At 46.6% G+C, this 25110-nt stretch overlaps 1 protein-coding gene and 1 long non-coding RNA gene across 3 annotated transcripts in view; both read right to left on the reverse strand.

Moving 5' to 3' along the window:
* LOC132533109 (uncharacterized) overlaps positions 1-25110 on the reverse strand; it is a 162832-nt gene that overhangs the window by 27718 nt on the left and 110004 nt on the right. The window lies entirely within an intron of this gene.
* Positions 21250-25014, reverse strand: CD2BP2 (CD2 cytoplasmic tail binding protein 2). 2 transcript variants are annotated; one of them, XM_060173056.1, is made up of 7 exons: positions 24832-25014; positions 24424-24527; positions 24096-24231; positions 23801-23958; positions 23255-23696; positions 22298-22404; positions 21250-22203 (listed from the first exon to the last, which is right to left on the reverse strand). In XM_060173056.1, exons 2-7 carry the CDS (start codon positions 24499-24501, stop codon positions 22093-22095), a joined length of 1032 nt encoding a protein of 343 aa, XP_060029039.1. In that variant the 5' UTR covers positions 24502-24527; positions 24832-25014; the 3' UTR covers positions 21250-22092. The 2 variants fall into 2 exon arrangements, with proteins under 2 accessions (XP_060029039.1, XP_060029040.1); XM_060173057.1 differs by lacking the exon at positions 22298-22404 and having other exon boundaries at positions 24832-25013.

The following is a 25110-nucleotide window of genomic DNA, read 5'->3' on the forward strand; positions in this document are numbered from 1 at the left end:
TGGCGTTAAAATATCTTCAATCTTTGATATCAATAAATGTCAATGGCCTGAATTCACCTATTAAAAGACACAGAGTAGGAAGATGGATCAGAAAACACAACCCAACAATATGTTGTCTACAGGAAACTCACCTAACGCAACAAGACAAACACAGACTTAAAGTGAAAGGATGGAAAACTATCATTCAAGCCAATGGTCCACAAAAAAGGGCAGGAACAGCTATTCTCATATCTGACATGATAGACTTTAAAATAGATAAGATTAAAAAAGATAGGAATGGACACTACTTAATGCTCAGAGGATCAGTCAATCAAGAGGACTTAACAATTATTAATATCTATGCACCCAATGAGAAGCCATCTAAATACATCAAACTTCTACTGAAAGAGCTACAGCAATATATTAACAGTAACACAATCATAGTAGGGGACTTCAACACCCCACTATCTCAACTTGACAGATCATCCAGGAAGAAAATCAGTAAAGACATAAGGGAGCTAAATGAAGAGATAAACTAGAACTATTGGACATTTTCAGAGTCATTCATCCCAAGAAACTGGAATACACATTTTACTCAAATCCACATGGATCATTCTCAAGGATAGACCATATGTTAGGCCACAAAGACAGCATCAGCCTATTCAAGAGCACTGAAATCATCCCAAGCATCTTCTCAGACCACAGTGGAATTAAACTAACACTTAACAATCAACAAAAGATTAGTAACAGTGCCAAAATGTGGAAGCTCAACAGTACACTTCTTAACAACTTCTGGGTCAAAGAGGAAATCAAGGAAGAAATCAAAATGTTTCGAGAGTTCAATGAAAATGACGACACAAGCTATCAAAATATTTGGGACACAGCTAAAGCAGTCCTAAGAGGGAAGTTCATAGCTATACAAGCACACATTAGGAAACAAGAAAAGGCACAAATAAACAGCCTGATTGCACATCTTAAAGACCTAGAAGAAGAACAACAAAGGAACCCTAAAGCAACCAGAAGGACAGAAATTACTAAAGTTAGGGCAGAAATAAATAACATTGAGAATAGGAAAACCATACAAAAGATCAATGAAAGTAAATGTTGGTTCTTCGAAAGAGTAAACAAAATTGACAAACCTTTAGCCAGACTCACAAAACAAAAAAGGGAGAAGACCCAAATAAATCGGATAGTAAATGAAAGAGGAGATATCACAACAGACACTGCAGAAATTCAACATATCATGCGAGGCTTCTATGAACAACTATATGCCACCAAGTTAGAGAACCTGGAAGAAATGAATTATTTCCTAGATACCTACCAACTTCCAAAACTAAGTAAAGAGGAAGTGGACAACATGAACAGGCCCATCACAGCTAATGAAATTGAAACAGTTATCAAAAATCTTCCCAAAAATAAAAGTCCTGGACCAGATGGTTTTACAAATGAATTCTACAAAACTTTCAAAGAAGAACTAATACCTCTACTTTTAAAAGTCTTCCAGAAGATTGAAGACACTGGAATACTCCCTGCAAGCTTCTATGAAGCCAACATCACCCTGATACCAAAAGCAGACAGGGACACAACCAAAAAAGAAAACTACAGACCAATATCTCTGATGAACGTAGATGCGAAAATATTGAACAAAATTCTAGCCAACCGGATACAGCAGTATATCAAAAAGATTGTTCATCATGACCAAGTGGGGTTTATCCCAGGCATGCAAGGTTGGTTTAATATACGTAAATCAATCAATGTGATCCACCACATCAACAAAAGCAAGACCAAAAACCACATGGTCATATCAATAGATGCAGAGAAAGCCTTTGACAAAATACAACATCCCTTTATGATCAAAACACTACAAAAAATAGGAATAGATGGAAAATTCCTGAAGATAGTGGAGTCTATATATAGCAAACCTACAGCCAACATCATACTCAATGGTGAAAAACTGGAAGCATTTCCCCTCAGATCAGGTACTAGACAGGGCTGCCCACTATCACCATTACTATTCAACATAGTGTTGGAAGTTCTTGCCATAGCAATCAGGCAGGAGCAAGGAATTAAAGGAATACAGATTGGAAGAGAAGAAGTCAAACTCTCCTTATTTGCAGATGACATGATAGTATACATGGAAAAACCTAAGGAATCTAGCAAGAAGCTTTTGGAAATCATCAGGCAATACAGTACTGTGTCAGGCTATAAAATTAACATTCAAAAGTCAGTGGCATTCCTCTATGCAAACACTAAGTTAGAAGAAATTGAAATACAGAAATCAGTTCCTTTTTCTATAGCAACAAAAACAATAAAATATCTAGGAATAAACCTAACCAAAGAAGTGAAAGACTTGTATACTGAAAATTATGAGTCACTACTCAAAGAAATTGAAAAAGACACAAAGAAGTGGAAAGATATTCCATGCTCATGGGTTGGAAGAATTAACATCATCAAAATGAATATATTACCCAGAGCCATCTACAAATTTAATGCTATCCCCATCAAGATCCCAAGCACATTTTTTAGGAGAATAGAACAAATGCTACAAATGTTTATCTGGAACCAGAAAAGACCTAGAATTGTCAAAACAATCTTGAGAAAAAAGAACAGAACCGGAGGCATCACACTGCCAGATCTCAAACTGTATTATAGGGCCATTGTCATCAAAACTGCTTGGTACTGGAACATGAACAGACACACTGACCAGTGGAATAGAATTGAGAGCCCAGAAATGAGGCCCCACACCTATGGACATCTAATCTTTGACAAAGGGGCCCAGACTATTACATGGGGAAAGCAGAGTCTCTTCAACAAATGGTGTTGGAAACAATGGATTGAAACATGCAGAAGAATGAAGCTGAATCACTGTATTTCACCAAATACAAAAGTAAATTCTAAGTGGATCAAGGACTTGGATGTTAGACCACAAACTATCAGATACTTAGAGGAAAATATTGGAAGAACTTTTTTCCACATAAATTTTAAAGACATTTTCAATGAAACGAATCCAATTACAAGGAAGACTAAGGCAAGTATAAACCTATGGGACTACATCAAATTAAAAAGCTTCTTCACAGCAAAAGAAACCACTACCCAAATCAAGAGACCCCTCACAGAATGGGAGAAGATCTTTACATGCCATACATCAGATAAGAGTTTAATAACCAACTTATATAAGGAGCTTACCAGACTCAACAACAAGACAACAAATAACCCCATCCAAAAATGGGGGGAGGAATTGGACAGAATATTCACCACAGAAGAGATCCAAAAGGCCGAGAAACACATGAAAAAATGCTCCAAGTCTCTGATTGTCAGAGAAATGCAAATCAAGACAACAATGAGATATCACTTCACTCCTGTGAGAATGTCACACATCAGAAAAGGTAACAGCAGCAAATGCTGGAGAGGATGTGGGGTCAAAGGAACCCTCCTACACTGCTGGTGGGAATGTCAATTGGTCCAACCTCTGTGGAGAACAGTCTGGAGAACTCTCAGAAGGCTAGAAATGGACCTACCCTATGACCCTGCAATTCCCCTCCTGGGGATATATCCTAAGGAACCCAACACATACATCCAAAAAGATCTGTGTACACATATGTTCTTGGCAGCACAATTTGTAATAGCCAAAACCTGGAAGCAACCCAGGTGTCCAACAACAGATGAGTGGCTGACCAAGTTGTGGTATATATACGCAATGGAATACTACTCAGCTGTAAAAAATGGTGACTTCACCGTTTTCAGCCGATCTTGGATGGACCTTGAAAAAATCATGTTGAGTGAAATAAGTCAGAAACAGAAGGATGAATATGGGATGATCTCACTCTCAGGCCGAAGTTGAAAAACAAGATTAGAAAAGAAAACACAAGTCGAACCTGAAATGGAATTGGAGTATTACACCAAAGTAAAAGACTCTGGGGTGGGTGGGTGGGTGGGTGGGGAGAATACAGGTCCATGAAAAATGATGAATTAAATAGTGGGGGTTGTATTGCTAAATGGGAATCTGGGGAATGTTATGCATGTAAAAAAAAAAAAAGAAGAAGAAGTAGAAACGCAAAGCAGAAATTGACTGAGTTTGGAGTATGGCACCAAAGTAAGAAAGCAGAAGTATACTAGAGTTTGCAGTGAGTACCTCCCTAATACTACCTTTCCACTTTTCCAAGCTTTGGGTCCATGATTGCACAACAATTTGTTTGGCTTTGTATGTTAACTCTCTTTTCAGTCACCAGGTTCCAGGTGTCATCAGGATGCCGGCCAGACTTCCCTGGATTGAAGACACCACCAATGTGTCCTGGAGCTCAGCTTCCCCAGAGACCCATCCTACTAGGGAAAGAGAGAGGCAGACTGGGAGTATGGACTGACCAGTCAACGCCCATGTTCAGCGAGGAAGCAATTACAGAAGCCAGACCTTCTACCTTCTGCATCCCACAATGACCCTGGGTCCATGCTCCCAGAGGGATAGAGAATGGGAAAGCTATCGGGGGAGGGGGTGGGATATGGAGATTGGGCGGTGGGAATTGTATGGAGTTGTACCCCTCCTACCCTATGGTTTTGTTAATTAATCCTTTCTTAAATAAAAAATAAAAAATAAAAAAAATAAAAAAAAAAATAAAAAAAAAAGACCAGACTGTATTGCACCAAAGTAAAAGACTCTGGGGTGGGTGAGGGGGAGAATACAGGTCCAAAAAGGATGACAGAAGACCTAGTGGGGGTTGTATTGTTATGTGGAAAACTGAGAAATGTTATATACAAACTATTGTATTTACTGTTGAATGTAAAACATTAATTCCCCAATAAAGAAGTTAAAATAAAAAAAAAGACCAGACTGTGAGAACACCTGCTTTCACAAGTTTAAGACCCCAGCACCCAGCATACTGGGGGCTATGGTATCTCTCCATCTCTCTGTCTGTGCAGCTCTATCTTTTTTTTTTTTTTTCTTAATCTGTTGGCTCCAGGGTTACTCCTGGAACTCAGTACCAGCAGTATGAATCCACTGCTAATGGTGGCCATTTCTTCCATTTCATTGAATAGAACAGAGAGAAATGAGAGGGGTAGGGGAGATAGAGAAGAAAAGATACCTAAAAACCTGTTTCACTGCTTGTGAAGCAACCCCCCTCCCTGCAGGTGGGAAACTGGGGGCTTGAACCAGGATCCTGGCACGGGTCTTGCACTTGGTACCATGTGAATTTAACCCAGTGCATCACCATCTAACCCCTCCCGCAAAATTTTATTATCTTTATTTATTGAATAGAGACAACCAGAAATCAAGAGAGAAGGGGGTGCTAGAGAGAGAGAGACAGAGAGACACCTGCAGCCCTGCTTCACCACTTGCAAAGCTTTCCCCCTGCAGGTGGGGACTGGGGTTCAAACTCAGTTCCTTGTGCACTGTAACATGTGCGCTCAACCGGGTGCGCCACCACCCAGCCTCTGTCTTTATTTTTAAGGATTTATTTTATTTTTATTTTTTAAATTATCTTTATTCATTTATTGGATAGGGACAGTGAGAAATCGAGAGGGAAGGGAGGGATAGAGAGGGTGAGAGCTACCTGCAATACTGCTTCACCACTTGTGAAGCTTTCCCCCTGCAGGGGAGGCTGGGGGCTCGAACCTGGGTCCTTGCGCATTATAACATGTGCACTCAACCAGGTGCGCCAGCACCTGGCCCCAAGGAATTATTTTGTTTATTACATGTGCAAGATAAAATGAGTGACAAGCCAGAGCACCACTCCAGTACATGCAGCTCCAGGGATTAAACTGGGAATCTCAGGCAAGCAAGTCTGATGCTCGGCCAGCTGAGATCTTTCCCCAGTCACTGTCTCTCTATATATATAAATTATATATTATTTCTTTATTTATTTTGGATAGAGACAGAGAGAAGTTTAGAGGAGAGAGAGAGATATAAGGGAGAGGGAGAGAGACACCTGCAGTACTGTTTCACTACTCATGAAGCTTTCCCCCTGCAGGTGGGGACCAGGGGCTTGAACCTGGGTCCTTGCATGCTGTGATGTGTGCACTCAGCAGGTGCACCACCACCCAGATCCTCTCCCTCCATCTCTCTCTTTCTCTATCTTTCTTTAAATTTTTTTAAATATTTTATTTATTTCCCCTTTTGTTGCCCTTTTTTATTATTGTTGTGGTTATTGTTGTTGTTATTGATGTCATCGTTGTTAGATAGGACATAGAGAAATGAAGAAAGGAGAGGAAGACAGAGAGGGAGAGAGAAAAATAGACACCTGGAGACCTGTTTCACCTCCTGTGAAGCGACTCCCCTGCAGGTGGGGAGCCAGGGGCTCGAACTGGGATCCTTAAGCCAGTGCTTGCGTTTCACACCACATGCACTTAGCCAGCTGTGCTATCGCCCGACTCCCTTCTCTCTCTCTTTCTATCTGGAATAGTCACACGTTGCCCAGGAGGTGGAACAGTGGATTAAACACTGGACTCTCCAGCATGAAGTTCTATCCCTGGCATCACTTGTGCCAGAGTGATGCTCTGGTTCTCTGTCTTCTCCTTCACCTTGTTTTTATTATCTTTATTTTATCTTTATTTATTTTTTAATTATCTTTATTTATTGGATAGAGACAGCCAGAAATCAAGAGAGAGGGGGGCGATAGAGAAGGAGAAACACAGAGAGACACCTGCAGCCCTGTTTCACCACTCGTGAAGCTCTCCCCCTACAGGTGGGGACCAGGGGCTCGAACCTGAGTCCTTGAGCATTGTAATATGAGCGCTCAACCAGGTGCGCCACTACCCGGCCCCTATCTTTATTTATTTATTGGATAGACACAGTCAGAAATTAAAAGGGGGAGATAGAGAGGGAGAGAGACAGGGAAACACCTGCAGCTCTGCTTTACCATTGATGAATTTTTTTCCCCTGCAGGTGGGGGACCAGAGGCTTGAACCTGGATCCTTATGCACTGTAACAGGTGTGCTCAACCAGGTGTGCCACCACTCAGCCCCTCCTCACTCTTTCTTAACAATCAATCAATCAATCAATAAATCTATCTTGGGGACAGGCCGTCACACCCAGTCACCATGTGTCAAGGACCCATTCCCCACCTGCAAGGGGGACACTCCACAAGCAGTGAAACAAGTCTGCAGGTGTCTCTCCCTCTCTGTCTCCCCCACCCCTCTCAATTTCTCCCTAAATAAAAATAGAAAGGAAAAAAAATGGTCTCCGAGAATGATGGGTCCGGATGATGGCACGAAGCCCTTGCAATAATAACGCTGGTGACAATAAACAAACAAATAAACCTAAAAATAATCGATCAATCTATCAATCAATCAATCAATTCAGCCTGGTGGCTAAGGATGCTATTAAGTCAGGCTGCAGTCTGTTCCCCAGGAGGCTCCATCTGGCTGGCACATGTGCCCCGCCTCTCGGGTGCCAGTTTCATGGGTTGAGGCAGCATCACAGGGAGCGCATGACCGCGACATTCAAGGCCAGGCTTCTTCCAGCCCCCACCACCCCGCTCCTAGCCTCCCTGAATGTGCTCATGAGCGCAGAGAATGGTGCCCCCTGATGGCCATCGGCAGAACTGCCAGGACATTCATGGAAAACAGGACGCTGTTACTGTTACTCAGGGTCTACAAAGCCACTGGTACTCAGGATGGAGCATAGCGCGGTGTCTTCAGAGGGCCTGGCCGGTGGCCTTGGAGGTGGCCCAGGATAGGGCACAGGACTACATGTATGGGGCCCCGGATTTGAGCCTCGGAACTATGTATGCTAGACAGGAGAGCTTTGGTCTCTTTCGTTCGTTAAGCGCAGGTGGCACAAAGCTCAAGGACCGGCATAAGGATCCCGGTTCGAGCCCCCTGCTCCCCACCTGCAGGGGAGTCCCATCACAGGCGGTGAAGCAGGTCTGCAGGTGTCTGTCTTTCTCTCCCCATCTCTGTCTTCCCCTCCTCTCTCCATTTCTCTCTGTCCTAACAACAACGACATCAACAACAACAATAATAACTACAACAACAATGAAAAACAACAAAGGAAACAAAAACTAAAAATAAATTAATATAATATAAAAAATCATTAAAAAATAAATGAAAAATAAAGGAAAGGGAGTCAGGCGGTAGCGCAGCCGGTTAAGCGCACGTGGCACAAAGCGCAATGACCGGCTTAAGGATCCCAGTTCGAGCCCCCGGCTCCCAACCTGCAGGGGAGTTGCCTCACAAGCAGTGAAGCAGGTCTGCAGGTGTCTGTCTTTCTCTCCCCCTCTCTGTCTTTCCCTCCTCTCTCCATTTCTCTCTGTCCTATCCAACAATGACAACATCAATAACAACAATAATAACTACAAGAGAAACAAAAGGAAATAATTTTTTTTTTAAATAAATAAATAATAAAGGAGAGTCCCAGCTGTGAGTGGTAACCCCTTCCCAAAACAAACTGTGTGGCCCAACTCCACCAAGGAGCCACTCAGGGTGCTGCCACTGACTGAGAGCACTGTTCTGGGCTCGAAACCTATTCAGTTTGGGGATGGGGAGACAGTATGATTATTCTACAGAAAGACTTTCACACCTGAAGCTCTGAGGATCCAAGTTCAATCCCCACCATCACCGTAAAACAGAGCTGAGCACTGCTTTGGTCTATGTGTATTTCTCTCTGCCTCTGTTTTTCTAGTATTTTTTTTTTTAATAATGAAATATATATGGGGGCCAAGTGGTGGCGCACCTGGTTGAATGTACCTGCTACAGCGCACAAGGACCCAGGTTCGAGCCCCTAGCCCACACCTACAGGGGGAAAGCTTTACAAGTGGTGAAGCAGGTCTGCAGGTGTCTTTGTCTTTCTCCCTCTCTGTCTCCCCTGCTGCACCCTCGTGAAGCTTTCCCCCTGCAGGTGGGGATCAGGGGCTCGAACCCAGGTCCTTGTGCACTGTAATGTATGCGCTAAACCAGGTGTGCCACCGTTTGGCCCAGTAATGAAGTATATTTTTAAAAAATAAAATAAATCTATTCCACTTGGTCACCCAGGATGCCGTGGAAGCGGCCTGCTTAGTAGCGAAGGCCAGGAGGGTGGGTAATTTATCTCTCCCTGGGCCCCTTAGCCTGGCAATTTACGAAGCAAAGCAGAGTAGTGACAACAGTAGCCTCTAGGGGGCATCCGAGTCCCGTGTACAATGGCGCTGAGGGCGGGGTGCAGCCAGGAGGAAGCGCTTCTGAGTAGGCCCACTTGGTGAATTTAGCCAAAGGAAAGTGTGCGGGCAATGACTCAAAGCAGGTAATTTGGGGAGTCGGTAACACACGTTACCATGATCAAGGCCCTTGTGCTGGAGTAACAACCGTCGTGTAAACTATTATTTTCCTCAATAGAAATTGGGGGAGAGGGGAGAGAGTGCCAGCGAAGTAGCTCACTTGGCCAGTGTGCTGTTTTGCCAGGTATATGAACTTTGGGTCGGGGGTAGCTAGCATAATGGTTATGCGAAGAGAATCTCATGCCGGAGGCTCCAAAGTCCCAGGTTCAGTCTCCCACACCACCATCGGTCAGAGCGGAACAGTGCTCTGGTTTAAATAAATAAAAAAATAAGAAAGAAACAGAATTGATGTATTGCATCAAAGTAAAAGACTCTGGGGTGTGTTGGGGGGGCAGGTTCAGATCCTGGAACACGATGGCAGAGGACCTGGTGGGGGTTCTATTGTTATGTGGATAACGGGAAAATGTTATGTATGTACAAACTATTGTCAATTTAATGTAAAACATTAATCCCTCAGTAAAGAAATTTTAAAAAGAAAGGAGAAAAGGAAAGGAAAGAAGAAAGCTTTGGTGGGTTGAGGAGATAGCATAGTGGTTTTGCAAAAGAGTTTCATACCTGTGGTTCTGAGGTTTCAGGTTCAGTTCCCAGCACCACCATAAGCCAGAGCTGAGCAGTACTCTGTTCTTTTTTTTTTTTTTAATTTATTTATTTTCCCTTTTGCTGCCCTTTTTGTTTAACATTGTTGTGGTTATTGATGTTGTTGTTGTTGGATAGGACAGAGAGAAATGGAGAAAGGAGGGGAAGACAGAGAGGGGGAGAGAAAGACAGACACCTGCAGACCTGCTTCACCACCTGTGAAGCAATGCCACTGCAGGTGGGGAGCCGGGGGCTCAAACTGGGCTCCTTGTGTTTCGCGCCATATGCACTTAACCCGCTGCACCACTGCCCGACTCCCACAGTGCTCTGTTCTGTCTCTCTATCTGTATCTCTCTGTATCTAGCTCACTAAAAATTAATAAAAAATATTAAAAAGAAGATGGAGGAGGAGAAAGTAGGCGTTGGTGCTGTGGCCTCTTTCACTCTCTCTGTCTCTCTGTTTCTCTGTCTCTACACACTAGGAGGCAGAGAGGGGCCAGGTGGTAGCCCACCTGGTTGAGCGCACACATTCAATGTGCAAGGACCTAGGTTCAAGCCCCAGGCCTCTACTTGCAAAAGGAAGCTTCATGAGTGATACAGCAGTGATGCAAGTGTGTGTCTCTTCCTCTCTGTCCCCCACCTTCCTTATTAAAAAATAAGAAGAGAGAGAAGGAAGGACAAGGACTTATTTCAAAGAAAAGCAATTGATCTACCTTTTTTTTTCAATTGATCTACCTTTTTTTTCAATTGATCTACCTTTTTTTGCCTTTTTGTTTTTTTTCCCTTTTGTTGCCCTTTTTTTTTTTTTTTTTACCGTTGTTGTTGTTGTTATTGATGTCGTTGCTGGATAGGACAGAGAGAAATGGAGAGAGGAGGGGAAGACAGAGAGGGGGAGAGAAAGACAGACACCTGCAGACCTGCTTCATGGCCTGGGAAGTGACCCCCCTGCAGGTGGGGAGCCCGGGCTCGAATGGAATCCTTATGCCGGTCCTTGTGCTTTGTGCCACGTGCGCTTAACCCGCTGCGCTACCGCCCGACTCCCACCATTTTTTTTTAAAGAGGAAGAAATAGAAAAGCATAGTTGACTTAGTTGCTAAGTTTTCCTGTGGTATTTAGGGTGCATTTCTAAAACAGATACACTAACTTTGGAAGGCTCACAAGCATCTCAGCGTAGCAAAGATGGTTTTTCCTTTTCATTTCCAGAAATACTTTTCCATTATGTGGCAATGGGTGTTTTTGTTTGTCTGGGTTTGGTTTTGATGCTACCAAAAGTGAACACATTCTCAAAATATGTGGACGCATAAACTCTTAGGTTTGCTATTATTGTTTTGTTGGTGGCCTTGATAAAACCCGTTGAATTCCTAACATTCCACACAAACCTGGAGGTAATGAATGGAAATATTCAAGGAGGAAGAAACTTTCCAACCAAGAAAAGCTCTAGTTACAAATGATTTCCTAAGGAAATCCTACTATGTTTTTTCTTTTTCCTTTCCTTTTCTTTTTTTTTTAATAATGAGTCCCCTGCAGGTGGGGAGCCAGGCGCTCAAATTGGCGCCAGGACCAGCGTAAGGATCCCAATTTGAGCCCCCAGCTCCCCACCTGCAGGGGAGTCGCTTCACAAGGGGTGAAGCAGGTCTGCAGGTGTCTGTCTTTCTCTCCCCCTCTCTGTCTTCTCTCCTCTCTCAATTTCTCTCTGTCCTAACAACGATGACATCAATAACAACAACAATAAAACAATAAGGGCAACAAAAGGGAATAAATAAAATAAAATAAAATAAAATAAAATGATTTTTTAAAAAAAGAATTATGGGTGGGGGTAGATAGCATAATAGTTATGCAACAGATGAGTGGCTGAGCAGGTTGTGGTATATATACACAATGGAATACTACTCAGCTGTAAAAAATGGTGACTTCACCGTTTTCAGCCGATCTTGGATGGACCTTGAAAAAATCATGTTGAGTGAAATAAGTCAGAAACAGAAGGATGAATATGGGATGATCTCACTCTCAGGCCGAAGTTGAAAAACAAGATTAGAAAAGAAAACACAAGTCAAACCTGAAATGGAATTGGAGTATTACACCAAAGTAAAAGACTCTGGGGTGGGTGGGTGGGTGGGGAGAATACAGGTCCATGAAAAATGATGAATTAAATAGTGGGGGTTGTATTGTTAAATGGGAATCTGGGGAATGTTATGCATGTAAAAAAAAAAAAAAAGTAGAAACGCAAAGCAGAAATTGACTGAGTTTGGAGTATGGCACCAAAGTAAGAAAGCAGAAGTACACTAGAGTTTGCAGTGAGTACCTCCCTAATACTTCCTCTCCACTTTTCCAAACTTTGGGTCCATGATTGCTCAACAATTTGTTTGGCTTTGTATGTTAACTCTCTTTTCAGTCACCAGGTTCCAGGTGTCATCAGGATGCCGGCCAGACTTCCCTGGATTGAAGACACCACCAATGTGTCCTGGAGCTCAGCTTCCCCAGAGACCCACCCTACTAGGGAAAGAGAGAGGCAGACTGGGAGTATGGACTGACCAGTCAACGCCCATGTTCAGCGGGGAAGCAATTACAGAAGCCAGACCTTCTACCTTCTGCAACCCACAATGACCCTGGGTCCATGCTCCCAGAGGATAGAGAGTGGGAAAGCTATCGGGGGAGGGGGTGGGATATGGAGATTGGGTGGTGGGAATTGTGTGGAGTTGTACCCCTCCTACCCTATGGTTTTGTTAATTAATCCTTTCTTAAATAAAAAAATTAAAAAAAAAAAAAAGAATTATGGGTGGGGGTAGATAGCATAATAGTTATGCAAAGAGACTCTCATGCCTGAGGCTCCAAAGTCCCAGGTTCAAGCCCCCGCACCACCATAAACCAGAGCTGAGCAGTGCTCTGGTGAATAAATAAATAAATATATAAATAAATATTTTTTACCCATGTGTCAGCAACTGTACTGTTAACCATTAATCCCCCAATAAAATGATAAAAGGAAAAAACTATCTTAAAAAGAAGAAGGGGAGTAGGGCAATAGTGCACGTGGCGCAAAGCACAAGGACTGGCTTAAGGATCCCAGTTCGAGCCCCGGCTCCCCACCTGCCGGGCGGAAGGGTCACTTCACAGATGGTGAAGCAGGTTTTCAGGTGTCTATTTTTCTCTCCCCTCTCTGTCTTCCCCTTCTCTCTCCATTTCTCTCGGTCATATTCAACAATGACAACATCAATAACAACAATAGTAACTACAATAATTAAAAAAAAAACAAGGGCAACAAAAGGGAAAATAAATAAATAAATATTTTAAAAAGAAGAAGAAGGAGGAGGAGGAGGAGTTAGGAGAAGGAGAATCAGGCAGGGGTAGATAGCATAATGGTTATGCAAAGAAACTCTCATGCCTGAGGCTCCAAAGTCCCAGGTTCAATCCCCTGCACCATCATAAGCCAGAGCTGAACAGTGCTCTGGGAAAAATAAATTTAAAAAAATAAATAAATATTTAAAAAAGAAGAATCATTAGCCAAGTGGGAGATTAGGAAGCCTTTAGAGAGGCCTAGAGCAGGGCCAGGCAATGGCGCACCTGGTTGAGTGCACACATTACAGTGCACAAGGACCCTGGTTCAAGCCTCCAGCGCCCACCTGCAGAGGGGAAACAGCATGAGTGGTGAAACAGAGCTGTATGTCTCTCCCTCTCCCTCTCCCTCTCCATCTCTATATCCCTCTTCCCTCTCAATTGATTTGAGACTTCAGTCTGCTCCAAGCTTCTGACCTTTGTTTTGTGAGCAGTGGGGAGCCATGGAAGGTTTTCAGTAAAAGGCAAGAGATTTTGCCTCTGAGGTCTTCCTCCCCCAAAACCAGAACCCAGATCAGATCATGAGAAAAATACCTGGACAGTCCAGATGATGCGTGACTGTGACTCCAAGACTGACCAGGTCAGCGAGATTAAGAGTGAGAGCTGTCAGACCACAGGAATCTATGGGGATGCCATGACTAGATGTAATTCTATATCCTTGAGGGAAGGAGGGAGGGAAGAAGGGAGAGAGAAAGAGAGAGGGTGAGTGAGAGAGAGACTGGGGCCTCACAGGTATAAGATTTCCATGCTCAGGGCTTTTAAAAAAAATTATTATCTTTATTTATTTATTGGATAGAGACAACAAGAAATCAAGAGGGGAGGGGGAGATAGAGAGGAAGAGAGACAGAGAGACACCTGCAGCCCTGCTTCACCACTTGCAAAGCTTTCCCTGCAGGTGGGGACTGAGGGCTTGAACCTGGGTCTTTGCACATAACATGTGCACTTAACCAAGTGCGCCACCACCTGGCCCCAGGCCATTTTTACATTCATATAAAAAGAGAGGGAGACTGGGAGTTGGGCAGTAGCGCAGTGGGCAAAGTGCAAGGACCTGCATAAGGATCTTGGTTCGAACCCCGGCTCCCCACCTGCAGAGGAATCGCTTCACAGGCGGTGAAGCAGGTCTGCAGTGTCTATCTTTCTCTCATCCTCTCTGTCCTCCTCTCTCCATTTCTCTCTGCCCTATCCAACAATGACAACATCAACAACAATAACTACAACAATTAAACAACAAGGACAACAAAAAGGAATAAATAAATATTTTTTAAAAAAGAGAGAGGGAGACTGAGGAGATAGCACAGTGGTTCTGCAAAACACTTTTTAAAATTTATTTAAATTAATTAATTAATTTATTTATTTTCCTTTTTGTTGCCCTTGTTGTTTAACATTGTTGTGGTTATTAATGTCGTTGTTGTTGGATAGGACAGAGAGAAATGGAGAGAGGAGGGGAAGACAGAGAGGAGGAGAGAAAGATAGACACCTGCAGACCTGCTTCACCGCTTGTGAAGCGACTCCCCTGCAGGTGGGGAGCTGGGGGCTCGAACTGGGATCCTTACGCAGGTCCTGGCGATTTGCGCCATGTGCGCTTAACCCACTGCGCCACTGCCCGACTTGCTGCAAAACACTTTCATGCCTAAGGCTCTGAAGTCTCAGATTCAATCCCCAGCAACACCATCAGCCAGAGCTGAGCAGTGCTCTGGTCTATATATCTATCTCATTAAAATAAGTAAAATCTTTAAAAAGAGAGGGGGGGAGAGAGAGAGGGAGAGAGAGAGAAAGGAGCAACACTACAGCATCAAAACTTTCTTCATTGCCACAGCACCTCCCATGTGAGAGCCAAGGCGTGGCACGGTGGGCACCCTCCCCAGTGAGTGATCTCTGCATTACTTGAAAGTGGAAAAGGATGGTTCAGGAGGTGGTGCTGTGGCTAAGGCACTGGACTCTCAAGCACGAGGTCCCGAGTTCAGTTCCTGGTAGCACATATACTAGAGTGATGTCTGGTTCTTTCTCTCCTCCTATCTTTCTCATTAATAAATAAATAAAATCGTTAAAAAAAAAAGGGGGGGGGGATTCTGGAAGATGGCGGACTGAGAAGCTGCTAGTGGCTTGAGCTCCGACAACATCTACTGGAAACGCCACCAGGTTCCAGATGCCATCAGGATGCCGGCCAGTGTTCCCTGGACTGAAGACCCCACCAATGTGCTCTGGAGCTCAGCTTCCCCAGAGCCCCACCCTACTAGGGAAAGAGAGAGGCAGACTGGGAGTATGGACCGACCAGTCAACGTCCATGTTCAGCGGGGAAGCAATTACAGAAGCCAGACCTTCCACCTTCTGCATCCCACAAGGACCCTGGGTCCATGCTCCCAGAGGGATAGAGAGTGGGAAAGCTATCATGGGAGGGGATGGGATATGGAGATTGGGTGGTGGGAATTGGGTGGAGTTGTACCCCTCCTACCCTACAGTTTTGTTAATTTATCCTTTTTTAAATAAAAAATAAATTTAAAAAAAAACAAGGACAACAAAAGAGAAAATAAATAAATATAAAAAAGTTAAAAAAAGAAAGAAAGTGGAAAAGGGCCATTAGAGAGAAGTTAGCAAAAGCTCAATAAAGTATTAGACTTAGTATACATTCATCTCTACAGTGGAATACTACTTGGCAATAAAAAAAGAAAGTATTCCATGTTACATGGATGCAACTTGTAGACATGGAAGACATAAAAAGACCACATATTGTGGCCCAGGAGATGGCACAGTGGGTAGAGCGTAAGGCTGCCAAGTAGAAGTCCTGAGTTTGATTCCTGGCATTGTATGAATCAGAGATACTCTGGTTCTCTCTCTCTCTTTCCTGCCAATAAATAAATATTTTTAAAGATCACATATTACTGATTCCGTTTGTGTGAAACACCCAGAACAGGCAAAGCTACAGACAGGAAGTAAACGAGAGGTTGGCAAGGACTGTCAGAGTGAGGCGGGGTGGGGAGAAAGGGCGAAGACTGCTGTGGGGTGTGGTCTCTCAGAGCAGACAAAAATGTTCTAAAATTAAATTAGATCGGTTGTACAATGCTGGGAATAGACCAAGAGCCCCAGGACAATGGGTGGGTTAAATTTTTAAATAAAGTTGTTTAAACAGAACGGGGCAGAGGCTGAGAGGTAGCTGGCTGGGGAGGCACACTGTCTGAGCCCAGCTCCGAGTTCTGCACCGCCTGGGAAGCTCCAGGGTTGTGATGGCTCTCTATCTGTCTCACTATGGAAATGAAACAGTCAGGTGACCTGGAAGGTGGCATAGTGGATAAGGCACTGGACTCTCAAGTGTCAGGGCTTGAGTTCAAATCTTGGTGTTGCAGCTTTGAACCCCCACTCCCCACCTGCAGGGGGAAAGCTTTTTGAGTGGTGAAGCGGTGTTGCAGGCGTCTCTCTCCCTCTCTGTCATCCCTTGCCCTCTCAATTTCTGGCTGTCTCTATCCAATAAATAAAGATAATAAAAGAATAAAATAAAAATAAAAAATCTTCGTGTTGAATGTGACAAAGTGATCTCCTGGCTTCCTTTCCTTTCTCATAAATAATTCTCAAATAAAATATTCAGCCTGTTCAGCAGTAAAATCACACATACACAGACTCTAGCTCTGCAACAGAGAAATAAAGTAACTAGGCTGGGGGGATAGCATGGTGGTTATGCAATGAGACTCTCATGCCTGTGGCTCCAAAGTCCCAGGTTCAACACCCACTCACCCACCCCACCTCCGCACCATATAAGACAGAGCATAGTAGTGCTCTGGTAAAAATAAAGTAAAATAAGATTGAAAAGGATGAAGGTTTGTTAGTTATTACAAACACTCTGATGAAAGGTGACATACTTAGTTGAATGAACTTTTGTTTTTGAGCTACAAACATTGGAAAATATAAAGTTATACACATTGGCGTATTTCACCAAAGTAAAAGACTCTTGGGTTGGGGGGTGAGGGTTCAGGTCCTGGAACATGATGACAGAGGAGGACCTAATGGGGGTTGAACTGTTATGTGGAAATGTTATGCATGTACAAACTATTGTATTTCACTGTTGACTGTAAACCATTAATCCCCCAATAAAGAATTTTTTTAATTATTATTTTTTAATATTTATTTTCCCTTTTGTTGCCCGTTTTTCATTGTTGTAGTTATTATTGTTGTTGTTACTGATGTCGTTGTTGTTGGATAGGACAGAGAGAAAAGGAGAGAGGAGGAAAAGACAGAAAGGGGGAGAGAAAGAGAGACACCTGCAGACCTGCTTCAACATTTGTGAAGCGAGTCCCCTGCAGGTGAGGAGCTGGGGACTTGAACCGGGATCCCTACACCGGTCCCTGCACTTCGCGCCACGTGTGCTCAACCCATTGTGCTACTACCGCCTGACTCCCAGGAATTTTAAAAAAGATGCAGACTGCAGAAATAAAATGTTACAGGAGTCGGGTTGCAGCGCAGCAGGTTAAGCGCACGTGGCGCCAAATGCAACGACCCGCATAAGGATCCCGGTTCGAGCCCCCAGCTCCCCACTTGCAGGGGAGTCGCTTCTCAAGCTGTGAAGCAGGTCTGCAGGTGTCTATCTTTTTCTCCCCCTCTCTGTCTTCCCATCCTCTCTCCGTTTCTCTGTCCTATCCAACAACAACGACATCAATAACTACAACAAGGGCAACAAAAGGGAATAAATATTAAAAAAAAGAAGAAGAAATAAAATGTTACCCCTAAAAAGAAATCGAGAGAGGACGGGAAGACAGAGAGGGGGAGAGAAAAACACATGCAGACCTGCTTCACCGCCTGTGAAGCGACTCCTCTGCAGGTGGAGGGAGGAACCCGGGGCCTCCAACCCGGATCCTTAACGCCGGTTCTAGCGCTTCACGCCATTTGCACTTAACCCACTGCGCTACCGCCTGGGTCCCGTGCATTCATTTTTAAAATTTTACTAGAGCACTGCCCAGCTCTGGCTTATGATATCGGGGACTGAACCTGTGACCTTTGGCACCTCAGGCAGGCATGAAAGTCTTTTTGTTTTGCTAAGACAGAGAGAAACCAAGGGGGTGGGAGAGAAAGATAAGATACCTGCAGATCTGCTTCACCGCTTGTGAAGCCCCTGCAGGTGGGGTGCCGGGGGCTGGAACCGGGTTCTTTATGCAGGTCCCTATGCTTTACGCCACCTGCGCTTAACCAGCTGCGCTACCTCCCAGCTCCACCAAACCAGCACTTTGAACCACTCCATCACTTCCTGGGTCCCCATCTTGAAATGTTTAACCCTATTTGCAAAGCCTCTTTTCCCATCACAATCCTGCTCGCACAGGGTGTTGAGGATGTAAACACTGGGAGCAGCTGATCAAGATGAGGACCCTGTGCCTGCCACCCAATGCAGTCACTTGCAAGGAGAGGTGAACACTGGGCGGGAGACACCCGCTTCCCATTCCTGAGGGCTTCGGAAACAGCATGGGCCTTTCCATCTGCCTCTTCTGTTTATGGCAGGGATTTTTCTTTTTTCTTTTTTTCTGACTGTTCATGGCAGGGATTTCTTTTCTTTTTTAAGACTTTAGTTATTTAACACGAGATAGGAAGGGGAAGAAGATAGGAGAGCATCACTGGCATGTGGGATGCTGGGAATTGAACTTGAATCTTCACGCTTTCAAGTTTTAGCACCCTATCCTCTGTACCACTTCCCAGGTCCTTGGGTATCCTTCCATCCTTCCTTCCTTCCTTTTTGCCACCAGGGTTCTCCCTGCAGGACAAATCCAACACTTCCGGTGGCCATTTTTTATTTTCTTTCTCCCTACATTTAAAAAAACATTTATTTATTCATTCCCTTTTGTTGCCTTTGTTTTTTGTAGTGTTGTTATCGATGTCATTGTTGTTAGATAGGACAGAGAAATGGAGAGGGGAAGACAGAGGGGGGATAGAAAGATAGACACCTGCAGACCTGCTTCACCGCTTGGGAAGCGACCCCCCTGCAGGTGGGGAACTGGGGGCTTGAATGAACCGGGATCCTTATGCCAATCCTTGCACTTCACGCCACCTGTGCTCAACCCACTCACTGTGCTACTGCCCGACTCCCTAGGTTTTCTTAACAATGTACAAAGGACATAGCCAGCCACAGGTACCTTTGAAGTCAGTGAACCCCAGGTCTGGCTGGCACTAGAGCGAGCCTACTTATTCTCAGAAGTAGGAGACCTCAAGTGCTCCCAATCCACCCAGCCCCATTCTAGCCTGGCTCCTGCTGGGGGCCCCATGGTCACATCCCAGCTCTGGTCCACAGCCTGCCTGCAGATACTACCGGGCCCCTGGCTGTGGTCTCAGCTCTGCCTGCTCAGCAAGGTTTGGGTGCTGAGGCCTGAGGAACATCCTATTTGGCTCTCTATCACCCCCTTCCCTCTTGATTTCTGGCTGTCTCAAACAGATAAAGTAATAAAATAAAATGATTTCTGAGAAGCAACTTTACAGCTCTGGTGAGGATGGCCAGGCCAGGAAGGTCTGGACCAAACTGACTGGGAGTCCCACGCTATAGTGTCAGAGCCCAGGAAATGTGGGTCTTAAGGGCTCTCAAACGGGCCAGGTGGTGGCACACCTGGTTAAGTGCATGTATTACCATGCACAGGGACCCAGGTTCAAGCCCTCAGTCCCCAGCTGCAGGGCAAGCTTCATAAGCAGGGCTGCAGGTATCTCTCGCCCTCTCCCTATCTCCCTGTCAATTTCTCTCTGTTCTGTCAGATACAATTAAAAGTAAGTGGGGCCCGGTGGTGAAGCACTTGGTTGAGTGCACATGTGGCAACACTCAAAGACCCAGATTCAAGCCCCTGGTCCCGACCTGCAGGGGGAAAGCTTTGCAAGTGGTGAAGCAGGGCTGCAGGTGTCTCCTCCTTCCTCTCGACTTCTGGCTGTCTCTATTCAGTAAAGACAATAAATTTTAAAAACAGAACACATTTGTTTTAAAAAAAAATAAATAAAAATAAGGCTCTCAAACTGTCTCAAATGCTTCAAGGTCTCAAAAGCCAAGCAGCAAAGGCCTGGGGTGGAACGGTGTGGGTGGCATGGCCCTCTGGCTGGCTGTGAGCTCTAGGGAGGTGCTGGCTGCCTCTGCTCTGTGGTCAACCCTGGTGGCCTGAAAGGTTCCTCTAGAAAGTTGGGGTGGTAGTGCAACAGGTTAAGCGCACGTGGCGCGAAGCTCAAGGACCAGTGTGAGGATCCTGGTTCGAGCCCCGGGTCCCCACCTGCAGGGGAGTCCCTTCACGAGCAGTGAAGCAGGTCTGCAGGTGTCTGTCTTTCTCTCTCCCTCACTGTCTTCCCCTCCTCTCTCCATTTCTCTCTGTCCTATCCAACAACAACATCAATAACAACAACAACTACAACAATAAAAACAATACAGGCAGCAAAAAGGAAATATTTTTAAAAATATTTAAAAAGGTCCCTCCAGTGACACCCAAACTTCTTGCTCACAAAAACTTCTTGCCAAGCCCCCTTCTAGACCTCAAGTTTCTGTTTTGGGAGCTCCATGGTGGATAGAGACACCTGCAGATCCATTTCACCTCGTTAAGCTCCCCTCTGCAGATAGAGAACAGGGGTTTGAACCCAGGTCCTTGCACATGGTACAACGCGTGTGCTCAACTAGATGTGACGCTGCTCAGACATGTGGAGAGCTCATTTCTTCTTTTTTGCCTCCAGGGTTATTGTTGGGATTCAGAACCTGCACTACAAATCCACTGCTCCTGGCGGCCATTTTTCCCATTTTTGTTGCCCTTGCTGTTCTACTGTTATAGCTGTTGTTGTTGGATAGGACAGACAGAAGTTGTTAGATAGGACAGAGAGAAATCAAGAGAGATGGGAAGATGGGGGGGGGGATAAGACACTTGCAGGCCTGCCTCACCACTTATAAAGCGACCCCTCTGCAGGTGGGGAGCCAGGGGCTCTAACTGGGATCATTGACCTGTCCTTACACTTTGTGCCATGTGTATTTAACCCGCTGCGCTACCGCACAACTCACTCTTCTTTTTAAAATAAATATACTGACAAAAGGAGAGAACCAGAGCAACTATATGGCATATGAGAAACCAGGGCCTCGTGCTTAAGAGTGCAAGATTCTACCTGCTGCACCACTTCCTGGGCCATTAGGTTATGTGTTTGTTTTCTTAAAGATTTTATTTCTTTATTAACACAAAAGAGAAACAAACCAGAGCATAAGTCTGGCACAAAGGATGCTGGGAAGCTAACTAGAGACCTAATGATTCCAAGACCAGTGCCGCCACCTACTGTGCCTGCTCCCAGGCCGCTATCCTGGGCAGAACTTAAATTCCCAAACACCAGAGACCCAAGAGGAGCACACAGCAGTGGGCCCAGGGGGCTGGAGGATGGGGGAGGGGGCGCAGCCTTGAGATGGTGGACAAAGGTGAAGATGGGGTTCAAGGAGCCACAGACTCCCCAGGAGAAACTTCACGAAAGAAAAACCTCAGGGTTGGGAGACAGATGGCTGCCAGACAGCAGAGTTTGCAATCTGAGAGGACCTATGTTTGAGCCCCCAGCCACCACATGGGAACAGCTACACGGGAAAGTTTCACGAACGGTGGAGCAATGTTGGGGTGCTTCCCTCTCTCCCTCTATCTAGAAAAGGAGTGAGCAAGAGATCGCTGGGAGTGGAAGAATCATGCATTGGAGCTCCAGTGATAACCATGGTGGGGAAAAAAAGGAAAAAAAAAAATGTAAGAAAATAAACAGGAAGAACATCTTCACGGGCCAAGGCAAATCAGAAGCTCTGGGCTGTAGAGACAGCGACTGGGTTCCTGCCATCAGCACAGCCAGGGCCCTAATCCGAACTGCAGGCTTTTATCGGGGGAAAAAGAAGCTGACTGAAGTGTGCCCCCCACACACCCCAACATCCTCAGCGGCTGAGGCAGCAGGTAGGGGCCTCCTCTCCAAAGTTCAAGAAAGAAGGGGGGGAGGTTTGCCAGACGGGGACCTGGGCAGGCTCAGGTGTAGAGGTCAAAGTCAATCCGTTTGGAGTTGTAGAACTGTCCGCCCGGGGGGTCCAACTTCCGGCAGTAAACCCCATCAGCAAAGTAGCCTTCGTTCACCCAGGTCTGTGGAGAGAGAGGGCAGTGCTGGGGGAGGGCGGACGGGACGGGAGGGAGTGGGGAGGCTGAGGACAGGAGAGGACTGCGGGGAGGGCCTTACCTGCATCTGGCTGCTGGTGAAGGGCCCATAGAGCTCGGCGTCACCTGTGTTCTCCCACTTATACTCCCACATCACGTCCGCCAGTCCGTCTCCCGAAGACTCCGCTTCTACAAAAGGTGTGCCACCTGCGTCTCCAGGGCCAGGGCCCTGCCCCCCACATCCCTCTTCCACCCTTCAGTCTGTCTTTTCTTTTCTTTTCTTTTAAAAGTATTTTATTTATTTTACTTTTGAGAGAGATGCAGAGAGAGAAAGACACAGAGGAACACCAGAGCACTGCACAGCAGGGGATTGAACCTGGGACTTTGGAGCCTCAGGCATGAGAGTCTCTTTGCATAACCACTATGCTATCCACCCCTGTCTTTTTAACCCCTTTATTTGGGGACTTAATGGTTTACCACACAATTGTTAATACACGGGCAGAAAATTTTTTTTTTTTTAAAAAAAGAAACTTATGGCGCATCTGGCTGAGCACATGTTACCATGCACGAGGGCCTGGATCCATGCTCCCAGTCCCCACCTGCAGGGGAAAAGCTTTGCAAGTGGTGAAGCAGGACTGCAGGTGTCTCCCATTTCTCTCCCTCTTTACCTCTCCCTTCCTCTCAATTTCTGGTTGTCTCCATCCAATAAAGACAAAAAAAAAAAAAAATTTAAAGATATAGATTAACAAAAAGACAAAAAGAGACACATGCAAATCTGGTTCACCGAGGGGGGGGGCACTAACCCATGTGCTTTCAATTACCCGGTTATGCGTGTGCTCAACCAGGTGTGCCACCCCGCAGCCCCTGGCAAGATTTCTCATCTCCCCATGACAGGTGTCTGCAGAACATTCTCACCCCCAACTCAGGCCCCTTTCCAGCATCAACCACCAAGACTCCAATGCCCTTTCCACCCACTCTTGTCCCTTCCGTCCCCAGAATCCTTTGCTTTGGTGCCGTACTCTCTGCCCTTCAATCTCACCTCCTCCTCCTTGAGCGGGGGTCGGGGTCTCCAGCTCCTCAACGGCCACTTCCTCGGCAAACATGTCCAGGGAGGGTGGGGGCGTAGGGTCAGGGGCTGCCTGGCGCCGGCTCCCCAGTCCCTTGAGTCGCATGGCCAGCCGTTCCCTGGTCTCCTGGTACACGCCAAGGTTACCCCGGGCCACCATCTGGTCAGCCAACCCAGAGAGGCGGTCCAGGCGATGGGGGGAGCTAGGCCGCCCCGGTCCCTTGCTACCCCGTTTGTCTCCTCCACCCCGGGCCCCGAGGCGCCTCAGTGCCCCAGCCACTGTCTCTCTGGGCAAGAGTAACTCCAGAAGGCCTTCCAAGAGGGCCTGAGCGCTCATGGGCGTCTGACCCAGGCCCTCCTCCTCTTCCGAGTCTGACGGCGGTCGTTGATCAGGTGGCCGTTCCTTGATCTTCACCTGCGGGGTGAAAACAGGAAAGGTTACTTCTTCCACGGTGCCTGCCAGAGGGCCCAGCACTCCACTGTCTCCCTGCCCTGGGCCCTGCTCCCCGAGGACCACACCCAGTCAATGTTGTCCAGCCAGCTGTCTCGAATCTGAGCTTCCCGATTCAGGAAATAGTTGCCATCGGCATCGAAGTGGCCTTCCTCCATTTCTTCCTGCAGGTTGAAGGGGGTGATCCGCACGCCTCCCTCACTGGGCAGCGTGGCCGCCTCCTGACCTGCACCCAAGACAGAGGTGTCCCGCACAAGGCATGCAAGCAAAGAACCCTGGGGTGCCTCCACCCCCATGTCACCCCCACTGGTCAGAAGCCCTTTCTTGTTCCTCGCACAGAATCGATTCTTCCAGAAAGCTCACCTTCCACATCCTCGGAGGCCAGGATGTCATACTTGCTGGACCCTTCCTCATCGTCATCCTCCTCGTCGCTGTCCAAAGAGTGCTTGCCCTTGAAGCGGCTGCCCGGCCCTCCCACCCCAGCCACAGGGTCTACCAGCTGCGAACAAGCGAGAACGGCGTTACTGGGCAATCCTCCCACCCCCAGTACTCTACACCTGGACTCGAACTAAAAACCTTACGAAACGAGCCCTTTCTTTGCCTCCCCCCCCCTTTCTCCAGCTTCTTTCCCCTTCTGGCTTCTAGCTCCTCCCTTCTCAATCCTGCCCCAGGTTACCGGGACGCCCCTCACCTTCTTCTTGGGGACACTGATTTCGTCTTCATCCTCCTCATCTCCCACGCCTTGGAAGGTCACTTTCCTCTTGGGCATGACTGGACGGCGGGGCCTCCCCCAGGCTGGGCCGGGAAAGCGGGCAGGTCAAGAGCGGTGGGCGAGCGGCCCCCCCCCAGGACCCCGAAACAGCAGAGCTGGCGGGTGCTGGGCCCGGCCCGAAGGAGAAGCCGGGGGGGGGGGTCCCCTGGAACTTGCTTTGGCATCCGCAGGACTTACAAGAGGGGGACGCAGAGAACTGGGGTGCGTCTCCTCATGGGCACCCCCCCACCCTGAACGAAAGGAAACCCCCCTCGAGGATCACCCCAGCCCGGGGCGCTCCGGGGCCCAGCGGGCTAACCCGCTCCTCCACCGCGGGGCCCGGCAGACCTGGGACCGAGCGCCTTGGCCGGGGCTCCGCGCCAGACCCCTAACCCTGCGGGGTGGCCCCCAGCTGTCCCGGGGCCGCGTACAAACTAGAGGCGACACGGTGGCAGGGAACCGAGAAGTTGCAGCGGCCCGCGCTCAACTGAGGATCCAGGGGAGGCGGGCGAAGAGAAGGAAAGATGCTTTCACCAGGGTCACATCCGGGGCACGGCCGCAGCACCCGGAAGAGAACGGAGCAAGGCGCTGGCGAAGACCGGAAGTGGCTTCACTCGGGTTTGGAGA

Source organism: Erinaceus europaeus, chromosome 15 (genome assembly GCF_950295315.1).
Source record: "Erinaceus europaeus chromosome 15, mEriEur2.1, whole genome shotgun sequence".
Classification (NCBI taxonomy): domain Eukaryota; kingdom Metazoa; phylum Chordata; class Mammalia; order Eulipotyphla; family Erinaceidae; genus Erinaceus; species Erinaceus europaeus.